This window comes from Brachyistius frenatus, unplaced genomic scaffold (genome assembly GCF_029030835.1).
Source record: "Brachyistius frenatus isolate BFR_SWC_R1_liver_20210118 unplaced genomic scaffold, ASM2903083v1 Contig_1, whole genome shotgun sequence".
Lineage (NCBI taxonomy): Eukaryota > Metazoa > Chordata > Actinopteri > Embiotocidae > Brachyistius > Brachyistius frenatus.
In genome coordinates, this window is record NW_027210600.1 from 11,452,977 (window position 1) to 11,465,753 (window position 12,777).

Sequence of the window (12,777 nt, forward strand, 5' to 3'; positions counted from 1 at the left end):
ACACGCACACACACACACACACACACACACACACACACACACACACACACACACAAAACCAGGTAATCAATGCTCTGTGGGCCATCGATCAAGGAAGTAATGAAAAGTGAGGAAACGAAGCACAAAGTAAATGAAGCTTCATTTTATTTCTCTGAAAGACAAACAATGTCAAGATGTTTTGGTCAATATGTTCAGCAGCTGTCAGTGAACAAAAGGCTGTATAACAGCCTCGACAGCATCTCACCTTGTAGAGAATTCTTGCACTCTGAACACCTTTTCTTTGAGCACACAACAACAACAACAAAAAGCTCTTCGCAATTAATTGCCAGCAAATCAATAGGAAAGCTCTCACTTAAAATGTGCACCAGTGTCGCTGTGAATTCGGTAGTTTTCACTGATAATCTGTTATTTCTATCAGGTGGCGTCCATAGATCCGGTGCTCATTAGTGGCTGTTATAAGGTGGATGTTTACATTGTGTGACGTTAACTTTGGGGAAATCTGATGTCAGAGAAGAGAAAGCAATTGTTTCACAAAGGAATGCAATCTTGGTAGTAGAAATGTGATGAATACAAAACACAAGTGCCATTAAAAAAAACAATAAAAATCTAACTGAATGTGAAGTTATAGGCCAACAATTTTACAAAAAATTATAAATATCTCAGGTTTCCCCGTTTTGGCTTGGGAAGTTCAAAAATCAGATTTTTTTTTTGGTGAGTGAAATGTCAAACTAAACAAACAAACACAAATATTTACATGGAATGGGTGGATAAAAAAAAACTAAAATCTCTACAAGTGTACGGGATGGGAGCCGTTAGGGTGGTGAAATGCATCAGGCTCAGTCCACTATATTTCCTAACCCCTTGCACGATAACAATCGACTACAAGGAAATTGGTATTGCTATGTGCTACAATTGGGTAAACCTGAAGAGGGAAGTCGATTTTCACACACCTCTGCAGGCACTCAATGCTCATCATGGGCTCCATAAATCCACCAGAGGCAGAAGGAAAAGCATGAGCACAATGCAATAAACACAGCAGTGGCATACAGGTGGCGGTGAGTGTTTGTGTGCCACGCCTTGTGTATGCGTGTGCGTGCGTGTGTGTTGTAGATATGCACTGTGACATGTAGGTTACTGATATGAGACTGATAATGCTGCAGAGGAAAGATTATGAGACGAGCACTCAGAGAGGGTCGGGGATGGTGGGGATGTGTGTGTGTGTGTGTGTGTGTGTGTGTGTGTGTGTGTGTGTGTGTGTGTGTGTGTGTGTGTGTGTGTGTGTGTGTGTGTGTGTGTGTGTTTGAGGGAGGGGGGGAGGTGCAGTCTAAATTAAACTGTAAATTAGATGCAGGGTGTTGTGTGATGTTCTCTCACTATCCAGAAAAGACAGAAATACCACCGAAAATCAGAGTGATAGATGGACCACGGGTGAATGAATGCTTATGAAGCACATGAGAGAGTTGTTAAACTCATTAGCTCCCGTTAGGCTTCCCACCCACACAAATTCTCAGCTGTTCAAAGGATTCGCGAATGTGCAGGCGTTAATTCAGTTATGGAAGATGAACGATAGGTAGATGCGTCGGATCCTTCTGGTTCACTCAACAGTTGTTATGTTTACTCAGCCAGAAACCCATACGTCCTCGTACTGCTCCTCTGCATCCGTATATATCACAACAAAGCAGGTGCGGAATATTTCTCCCAGTTGAATAATAAAACTTAAAAAACAAAGTGCACTCGGGAACTATTTAGCATGACAGATCTAAACAGCTGAGAAGGTCAAAAATGTCAGAGCAAAGCAGAGACGAAAACCAGAACCCCACAGAATTGAGGCTGTTTATAGAAATGTATTCATAATGAAATAAAAATGTCAACATAAGAAAATAAAGCGGATAAAATATAGCAGCCAAACCCTGCCATCTCTCTGTGGTCTCCCGGAGAAGGTCGCCCAGTGTTTCAGTGGGATTTGTTTTAATTCTTACTCTACTGCTCTTCATGCCTTCAAGGTAATTGGCAATCTCATTCCGACTACGCTTGATTTAGCACCCGTGTAAATGTTTTCAGTGGTTAAGGAGTTTGCATTGTGAGCAGCGAGAGACTTCAAACTCTCACGAGTTTCTTAGTGACATTCAGCAAATGGGTAGAAACTTCTTTTATAAAACCTTAATGAAATATGGGTCTTTTTGTCTTTGTTATTTGCTCGGCAATTCAATTTTAACAAGTTATTATATAAAGAAATACAGAAAGTTTACATCAACTGTGGGCAGAAACTCTTTTTCATCAATACGCTCACAACCTGTGAAAGTGTTCAATACTGTGTGTGTATAAATATTTCCACACATGTATTTGTGCATCTCTGTGATCTATTCACATAATCAATGTCGAATGAGTATTACGCCTGTAATACAAAAATCAGCAGTGGACCACTACTGGAAACCCTGTTGATCATTGTGTTTTAACGCACCTTCTGCGGGTCAGCAATAGTTCCCTACTGGAGGATTAGATGCATTAGCATGACTGAAAAATATAGAAGCAGTAAAGGTGATGTTACTGTGCATATGAAATGGTAAAACAAATGACATAATGATTTAACAATGTGATGAGAGTGTTAGTGCTTCATGGTTGTAAATGAACACTAACACTTTTAAACACACCTAATTGAAACACTCATCCCTTCTATATGTTTAAAGAGCATATGCAGTGAATTTCAAAACGTGAAAACCTGGAGGGGAAAAATGCCAAAGTAAGAAAGTGAGCGCAGCTAATGAAAGCACGAGATGCTGCAGCGGTACCTCAAAGCTGTGTTGACTTGGTGGCCTAGTTTCTGAGAGATTGACAGAACCTGATGGGCAGATTTAACATGATGGACACACCAGAGATAAGCGACAGGTGGTGCAAACAGGTGGGTGACCGCTGATTCTCACTGTGCAACACTCAGGCTATCATACAGTGACACCAACATACCGGTCGGTACATCAGGAAAATGATAAGTCGTGTGTCTATGCAGAGAGTAACAGCTTCTTAATCTTGTCGCCGGTGGTTTGTCCTCATGGTTTCAATTCTGAAGGTATGGCTAGTAAAATGCAAATAAAAGCGACTATTCTGTCAATACAAACAACCGAACTGGATTCATATGTTTCTGATTGAAACATAAAGTCATTTTAACCTGAATTAATTTAAATGAACTAACATCAAACGCTGTGGTGAGTAAAACTGAACAGAAACACAACTGGACTGAATCATTGTTTAGCTTTTCTGGCATCTGCATAAAAAAATCTGCCTCCAAAGAACTCCATGATTAATATATGTTAAGTTTGGTTTGATGCAAAAACCAAAACTATGAAAATGTCAGGGCAAATCTGGTCTGATGTGAACTGAAATACTCCTCGAAGCAGTGTTAAAACATCATATTCAATAAAAGTTTAACTGCCTTGACATTTAAAAGAACTCAAGTCAACTGCTGAAACAAAAATCCCTTTACTTGATGATTTTGGTTGGTTCTAATATATACTGGGTTTTCATCCTACACAGACTTGTCCTCGTGAAATGCGAATCATTCGCGAATATGTACGCAGGAGAGAATGACCTCTAAGCTCTTACAGGGTATGCTGTGTGAGAGACTGTGTATATATTTGTGAGGGATCATAAAGAGGACTGGTGATGAGGCAGTAAATGTGTCAAGTGTCAACTATGGAGGGCAGATGAAGGGTAAGGTAAAGTCAAGAAGACGCAGGTGGTGGGTTTGTGTGTGCAGCCACAATGTTTTTAAGATGGAAGCCATTCTTTCTGTTAAGTTCACTACTCAGCCACCACTTTAGTGATTAATCGTTCCATGAGCACTTGCCAACACCTCTGGACATGCATTGCTGTCTTTCAGAGATACCAACAGTTAAAACATTTTTTAATAGAATATCACTACTATAAAAGAAGTCCATGTGTCTGTATGTTTATTTTCTAGGTTTTGTTGAATTTGTTGTCTTCTCAGGGCTGTGGTGCTTTCTTCAGCCACAAGATAATACTTATGGTTTTTGGCACTTTCAAAATAAAAGGATTTGAAGGATGACCTTGCGTTATAACGTCTGTTCTTCTTTGCAGCTCTTCAGAGGCAATATACGTTCATACAGTAAATTGTCAGATAAAAAAAAAAAAAGCAACTTGTTTAAAGTTTTTTTTTTTTTTCCAACAATAGAATAACAATATTCAGTACTGATAACCCAACAGAGGACAGAAATAATTTAAAAAGGAAAAAAAAAAGAAACAGCACAATGATAAATGACTGAAAATACTGCATAGTACAAATGCCTCGTAGCTGTTTTTGTCTGTCCTCTTTCACACGGTACAGAGGGCCAACAGGGACAGACCACAACGAGACAGACTCATCAGTTTTTCCTATGACCAAGGAAAAAAAATCACCCAAGGAGATTCCAAAAAAATGACTGCTGGCTGTTGCCTCTCGGGCAAAACAAAGTCCACAGCATTGTCCTGCCCTTTAAGTGCAAGAACGAGCTCCAAATGGGTGAATCAAAATACCACATGATCTTTGATCCCTGGAAAGAAGGGAGGTGGCTGCTGGGAAAGTCAGTCCTGTTGGATTCACCGAGCTTTATTCAGGTTCACTGCTATTTGTGGTCTTGTCCCACTCTATGCTCTCCTCGCTGTGCGTGGGAGATGGTAGGGCCCCAGGGGCCCCCGTAGGACGCATTCTCAGTCCCTGGAAGCGTCGGCACTCGGGGCAAATGCGGATATGGCTGCACCCCCTGGCAACCAAGGCAGCCTCCTGTGCCAGTCTGTGAGAGAGGGGTTCAGGCAGCCCGGTGCCCCCGCACAGTTTGCCGTTGCTGAGGCTGACGGCGGCAGCTCGCGCCCGGCGTTCCTCCAAAGGTAAGGGCCGCGGCCGCAGTATCGATGACGACCGCCGGCGCCTCACTTGCAGGCTGTCGCGACACAGAACGATCCCCTGGAGCTCCCGCAGCATCTCCTCACACACTGACTGCTGCAAGCACACACACAGGGAGAAAAAGATAGGGTAGAGGGGGATAAGAGAGGGAGAGAAAGGGAGAGAGGCCAGACAACTCACTGACTGACTGACTTGATCAGGACAGACTGATGGACATAACAGACGTAACATGCATTTCGTGGTTATCTTCAGAATCAGCAAACAGCGAGAGCATCAGAGAAATAGCTGGTGTAGACTGAAGCAGTAAAAATAACAACACGTACAGTACATATGGAATGTTTAACTTAATTCTCACATACACACACGTAGCACACACATTTTATCTCCTGGACTTATGATCGAGTGCTTCACTAGTGAAATACCGGACGTAAACTTAAACAATTACAATCACATGATACTGCAGCTCAGGAGCAACACAGGATAAGTTATAGGAAGTTATGAGCACTGTAACAAGTATACAGATGCACACAGGTATACACACACACACACACACACACACACACACACACACACACACACACACACACACACACACACACACACACACACACACACACACACACACACACAGGGTTCCCAATTTAGTGTGTAACATCAATCTGTGCTGCTCAGAAAAGAAAAATCACATGAGTTGGTTTTTGATTTTTACATTCTGAATATTTATTGAATTAAAGTCACAGTGTGGAGGCCAAACAGTTATCAAGTGTCTTTTAAAGGAATCACATCAGATATAATTATTTCACTGCATGCACATCTTTCTCTGGTTGCTTAACCTAATGGCACAGCAGAGCGTCTTCACTTACACTAAACTCTTCTGAGTTATATATATGTGTGACTTCTTGTAAAGTTCATACAGCAGAAAATACTTCAAACTGCTTTTTACTCCAAATCTGTAATTTGAAAACTGATTCTCCCATCTGCTCCCCACATCTGGTTGTACCGACAGTCAATTATTAATGCAAAGTTCTGGTTGACAGAACACTAGTCCATTAGGCTACTGTCCATCATTTACCCTCTGATGGAACGAGTGATTTCCAAAGTCTCTGACAGTTGGATTTTGGGTGCAGATGTGTGCACAGTCAAAGGCATCTTTTACATAAAAAAAAGGTCACTAGGTTAAGGCTAAAATAATACAATCACATTTACTTTTATGAAAGTACTCTTACTGGCAGCAACCTGTAAACACCACCCTTAAGATGTAGCTACATTCAATATTCTAGTTTATGGACATTATGTATATTCTGTGCGATATATAGAGTTTATATTCTAGTGCTACAAAATGAAAAATAATCTATACATGTATGCACTGTGAGTGAGGTAAAAGTGAGGTATATCTTTGGTTTTGTGCTGATTATGTCTCCTAGGCTGGGCGGAAGAAGGCTTTGTCAAGTGGAACCCACAAGAAGAAGGAGAAGACGCCTGCTACACTTCCTGTCAAAGCTGTGCACTGTGGGAAAACCTAGCAGCTCCGCGAGGGAGTGGGTGCCAGGGAGGGGAGAGGGAGACAAAGCAGATGCAGGTTAGATAGCCCTCTCTCACCTCATTTCCTGGTGCCTGCCTTAACATCCAGACAAACTCCAGCACTGCCATGAAGATAGCCACCAGCAGGCCACACACCAGCACCACGAAGATACCGCCGATGTTCTCCATCCCCAGACCTGGAGAGATGCCAGGAGAGGGTGGAGAAAATGAGGACAAATTGACAAAGTGCTGATGATCAAACAAGATGAGGATTGACCAGAGACAAACCTTTGGCGCGGTGGTCCTCCTCCTTAGGACACTTGCCTCCATCCCACCACTTCCTCTTGAGGATCTCCAAACGGTTGTCCTCCTGCAGTTTGAGGATGGCCAGGTCAAACTCATCACGGTACACTGACCCTGGAGAAAAGACAGAGGCAAAGCTCAAATTTGTTAAAGCAAGATTCGTTTTTGTACATTTTTCACCACGGTAAATGTGAAACCATGTCACCCCATTAGACTTTGGTTCTGTAAAAAGCAGTTCTCAAATATAAGATTAAAGGGCTTACTAGGATTTTGCAGTGTTGTTTAGGTCACATCACAGCGTGCAGTATGCAACATCATCCATTAAAGAGACGGTTTACACATCAAACAAATTGAAATTTATCTTGTTTACTTTAAGGTGTGTTTTTCCCCAGCCTGCAGTTTGATTCAAGTGAGATCAAAGTGTTGGTAAACCCAGTGTTTATACTCTCAGAGCAGCAAGCCAGTCGTACACAAACAGTTTCACATTCAACAGAAACAATATTTCAAATTCCCTTCGCTAGTCCTCACTTCTCCCATCACAGCGTGTCAAACAGCTGCTCTATTAAAATCTAGCAGTAAGTCTCCTTTAGTTTCTCACCTTTGCATCATTTTGCCCCATGATAGCAGTTAATAGTTTGGCTTTGCTTTTCAGCTTAACTGTCCAATGTGACGTTTATGTTGTATCCTCCAACTAATGCCCATGCTTTTCATTCTTCTTTCTTGGCTTCACTATGAATTATACTGTGCGTTTCAGTAAAAACATCAGCTCCGTCCTCCGCTGCCTTCATTTTACACTGAACTTCTTTTCACCTCCACAGCCCTGATAAATCGTCTTCTGTCTGAGTAACTTATATCCATTGGATCTCCAGACTGTTTGAGTCAAGTTCTCCTTTCCTCCTCCCTCACTTTCAGTTCTTCGTAACTGTCTCTCACTCCCACTCACCCAGTGGCATGCCGATGCCGTAGCCCTTGGTGTCCAGCAGTCCTCCGATCTGAGTCAGGTTGCAGTTCCTCTGGCGGTAGTACTCGTTCATGGTGCTCTCCAGCAAGTAGGCGTAGTTGGAGTTGAGGACACGGGCAATCCCCTCCTCTGTGCTCTTCACAAACACGCTGGGCTGCTTTGAGTGCATGAAGTTCCACATGCGCTGGTACGTCTGGTAGCGAGAATTCTGCACAGTGGCGGGAGACGAGATACGATCAGGAGAGACGGACACACTCAGATGAGGGAGACAGATGGTTGACGATACACATTCCCTATTTTTTCTTCTCGGGTTAGAGTTAGGGGTGATAACCAGGAAAAAATAGGTGATGGTCTCTTGATAACTTCCAGAGGAAAGGTGTTCAGGGATCTGAAAGTTGGTGTGTGTGATTGTCCTCAGGTCCCCCTTAGGCCTGTACAATTTGGCGCCCTCACTTGGCATAGCTGCCATAGATCCCCATTCAAAAGAAAAAAGTGATGGTCTCCCGAATTTTGTGTGTATGCTGCCCTTGGCCCCACCTTCCTGCATGCCAAGTTTGGTGCCCCTAGCTGCTTCCCTTGGTATAGTTTTAGGGTAAGGGTCAGGAGTTAGGGTTCAGGGGTTAGGGGTCACGGTTAGGGTTGAAATACTGAAAACCTCTCCTGACATCTCTACCTGTCTTCTACTTTCTCTTGGCCTGTCTTCCTTGACTTATTTAAGGCCCGGTGGATGTAAAAGCACAGAGGAATACAAGGCTAATGTCTCTCTCCTCTTTCCCCAATAACATCCTTCACCGTCTCTCTCTCCTGTATCACTCTCTTTTTCTCTTTCTCTGAGGTCAAATCTTCAGAAGATGAAAGAGGAAAGTGTGGAACCTGGACAGAGCCCCATCTCCCCGAGGAGGAGGATATTGAATGGTTGTGGCAAAGAACCGACAGGAAACAGATAAAGCCTGTGGTTAGAGGAGGAAGACAGGAAGGACAGAAAGGTGACGACGAGGATAACATCACAGATGGCCCATTGATTGAAGAGGCTATGAGCTGAAACTGTGCTTCTATTATGTATCTATGTGTTAAGAATATAAACAATGTGTCATATACAGCGATATGTGTAACAACCTGGAAGAAGGTCATTGTGGATCCTCCGTGCATGGTGCCGTACTCTATCGCCGTCTGGTCGGCCAGATCGTCGACTGACTCAATAGGCACCTCCATCCTCTGGACTGTTAGGAAGGCAGCCAGGTTGGCGGTGTAGGATGAAATGATGATTAATGTGAAGGCCCACCTGTGTAGGAAAGGCAGAGGACAAGAACATATGTATTCACCTATAAATGTATGTAAATGAGCAGGCTGATGTATGAAGATGGATTATCTGGGTGAAAGTGTCGTAGGATTAAAATAACTGCACACCTGAGAGGAGAAGACACGACAGGGATGATGAGGTGGATTGATGAATGGGTGGGTGCGTATGGAGATAGGTAACAATGCTTGGTTTGCGTGACGTTTTTGCTGCAAAGGCGGAATCACACAGACGATGTCTCGTGCATGCACACACACAAATGTCATCACTATCTCTTCTTGAATGCTGATGTCCTGGTAATCTGGATTTATGCTTCAAGATCACATCAGAGATTAAATGCATTACATGATGGAGTGATATGAACAAAATAAAGACAGAAAAGAATTGAATGTGCGTACATCTTTGTGGATGTGAAAGCTGAAAACATGCGAATGCTCTTGTTTTGTGTCGCTCTGGCGAATACTAACCACACTCCACTGACACAACGTGTGGACAGAGCTCTAGGAGCAATGGTGGATCCTTGCTGCATGAAGCCTCCCACCGGGAACCAGAAACTGTTGCCAAGCGAGTACTGGTTGATCAGCAGGTTACAGCGTCCCTTTAGACAAGGGTGGGGATTGTACCACTCATATGGTGTCAATCTGGAGAGAACAAGACAATGAGGTGAGACAACAGGGAGACTCAGGAGAAATATAGCCAACAAGAGTGGAAATGAAAGTTGGATTTAGTATTCAGATAAGATTAACACTCAAGATACAGGGAGTGAGAGGAATGGAGACAGAAAGAGGAGTGAGGTAGCAAAACAACTTGAACAGACAACTGAGCACAAAGTCACCTTGGCTCTCCAGAGAGAGAACCAACCTGTTTTTCACTCCCTATGTGCTGCCTACCGAAACCGTAGGAAAGGAGGCAGCGTAACTAGTATGTTCAGAGGTTGCTGCATGAATCTTAAATTATGTGACAACTCTGTTGTGTGCTGGATTGAGATAACAATCCATATAACTAGGTTGCAATTCCCTTCTGATCCACCAAAAAAGTTACAAAGCAGAAAGTAAGATTTTAAGGGACATAGAGAGTTTACATATTTCCCACTTTGACCAAAGAGGAAATATTCCTCCTAAAAAAACATCAGCAAAAGCGAGAGTACCAAATTACGTGACTCATCTTCTATAGATGTTGTTCATATTGCATACCAGATACCATCCATTCAGCTCTCACTGCGGAGGTAATACATTTACCGGTCTGGACACCTGTAATTTCATTCCAAGAGGTGTTACATAAGACTTTTTTTTTTTTTTTTGCATTAAAGTGTCTTCATAAGATCCAGAAAAACTTGTAATGTTTCATATAATGCTCTTCAGCAGCAGTTCTGTCAGTTCCCTCCATGACCAGCAGGTGGCAGTGTGTTGCTGGAGACCCACCACTGAGAGGAAAACTCTCTCTTTCGCTGTGATGTGGAAGATCAACTTCAGAGACTGAAGAGAAGCAAGACAACAGACACCTGTTTCCTCCTCTGTATATCTCCCAAACAAACCTTTTTGTGGTTTACTCTCTGTACCCAACCTCTTTGTTTGTCTCTCAGTCTTTCTCTCTCGCTCTCTCTTTCTCATGTGTCAACTGTGTTTTAAGGGTGAGCTCTTTACCTAGCCACCAGAAAGAGAACACAGCTGACAGCCAAGTAGGCCAGAAGCATGAAGAGCCAGACACCAGGGGAGAAGGGATCCAGGAAGGAGAAGTAGCCTGGCCTACGTCCCTAAAACACAACACAACACACACACACACACACACACACACACACACACACACACACACACACACACACACACACACACACACACACACACACACACACACACACACACACACACACACACACACACACACACACAGTGCAGGGTTTAAAGCATTAAAGTCTCTTCAGACCAAGCATTTGATTTTATGTTGAAGTAACACAAGCCAACCCAACAAGGGCTTCTGCTGAAGGAGACAATAAGAGGTTAAATACTTACTTGTAGAGGAGACAATTAACTCATTAGCATGCAAGAAACCGTTTCTCACATCACCTCCATACAGTCAGTGCCAAGATTAATTAATAAGAAATGTTGCTGCATTTCAACGTCGATTCACTTGCCTCAGCCCAATTTGGTCTGTGTTAACCAACATTTACTGCTGCCTGTGTAATTTGGAGAAGATGAAAACGGTGACAGTGACAGTAAATAAAGGAATTTTGATGTGATAAGCGTAGATTTTCCTGTACTAAAAAGATAGCACTATAATTATATGAATCTCATTTGCATGTCAACATTCAAATCAACATTGTATGAAAGCACAAACTCAGTCTCCCATGAATTGTCAACAGAGTGGCACAGGGCTGTATACTGATACATCATAGATAAGAGGTTTATTTCCCAGATTCTGGCACCAAAAAAAACAACAAATACAGATATTGACTGACAATTATTTCCTGTTAATTGGTATATATTTTGCTTCTACATAAAACTGTATTAGGTACAATATTGGGTCTAATCATAAAAATGTATGCGAGAGCAAAATTACTAAAAGTAATGAAGACAACAGCAACTATTTGCACACTCCACAGAGTTGTACACAGTAGAGAGGGGAAGGTCAAATAATCAGCTAAACCATTACAGCTACATTAAACACAAATTCATTTCCGTGACCTATAGTTGACTTCCAGTATGAGTGGAAGTGCACAGTGTCCCAGAGAAAGACAAAAAAAAAAGTGAAAGAGATTAATAGCTTTGGCTTGGGGAAAAAAAGCTAGCTGTGCCAAAGCAGCTAGGCTGTTATATATTAGTTTGAGTTGGTAACTGGGAGATAAAGTGGCAAAAATAAGGTTGGCGCCCAGAAGACCCATGAGGCTATAGGGGCTAATTCTTAATGTTTCATTACCCAGCAGCAACAGCTATTGTCCTCTAAATGAAACTAACTACCGATAAACCCGTGTCAGAGTGATTGTGTGTGCTTATTTTTGTGTGTGTGTTTGTGCATGCTCGTATATCTTACGTGCATGCTCAGCTTATAGCTCGTATGACCGAATGCCAACAAGGGAATATCAGCCATTTACACACAGAAGCAAGTCCACCATCTGTTAGTGACTATGAAATGGAGGTGGGTGTCAGAGCCAGACGAGCAGTTATATAGCGGAGGTGATCAAACAACCAACTGTCCGTGTGTTGTTATGAGGCATGGAAACACTCAGTCATATAGAATTTCCATATCCATCTCTGTGTCAACAGGCAGCACTGTGGAGTCCACCGCAACAAGCCCAAACCCCTTTTGTGCAAAAAAAAAAATATACTCAATTAAGTTCTCCTTGGTGACCTCACACATGCCAAAACACTGCGGTAAAACATCTCTGAGGCCCCCCAAAATTAAATTTGAGACAAAGAGGGTGAAATTATTTTGTTATGATAAACGAATCCTCATTTAGACTTGTGCAGAGATGAAAATTCATGAATGCGTCTGTAATCACTTGCATATTAGCCTGACTGAGCTAAAAAGGAGTGGTGCCGAAAGTTGGAGAGGAAAGTAAGATTCACTATAATATTCAGCAGAATTTAAAACCCTACTGCCAGTCATAATGTATGCCAGTCTATCTATAGAATGCATTTTGTTGATGATGATGATGATGATGATGATGATGATGATGATGATGATAGCAGGCTGAAAATAGAACATCGAAGTGCTCACACACACAAAGGCCATTTAAGAGGGAGAGTACTGTTGTAAAGTGAGTGTCACTGCCGAGCTGCATCTAGTTGGCACTGGCATAATTGG

The 12,777-nt window shown here is 42.4% G+C and overlaps 1 protein-coding gene across 2 annotated transcripts in view; it reads right to left on the reverse strand.

The window, feature by feature from the left end:
• Positions 1-127: 127 nt before the first annotated feature.
• Positions 128-12,777, reverse strand: part of grik4 (glutamate receptor, ionotropic, kainate 4) — a 274,511-nt gene continuing 261,861 nt past the window's right edge. For both annotated transcript variants that reach the window (XM_069690256.1, XM_069690263.1), the window contains 7 exons: positions 10,620-10,729; positions 9,444-9,617; positions 8,796-8,961; positions 7,662-7,887; positions 6,704-6,832; positions 6,494-6,612; positions 128-4,990 (listed from right to left, as the gene is read on the reverse strand). In XM_069690256.1, coding sequence (XP_069546357.1) covers positions 4,601-4,990; positions 6,494-6,612; positions 6,704-6,832; positions 7,662-7,887; positions 8,796-8,961; positions 9,444-9,617; positions 10,620-10,729 — 1,314 coding nt within the window. In that variant the 3' untranslated portion in view covers positions 128-4,600. The remainder of the gene's footprint in view (positions 4,991-6,493; positions 6,613-6,703; positions 6,833-7,661; positions 7,888-8,795; positions 8,962-9,443; positions 9,618-10,619; positions 10,730-12,777) is intronic.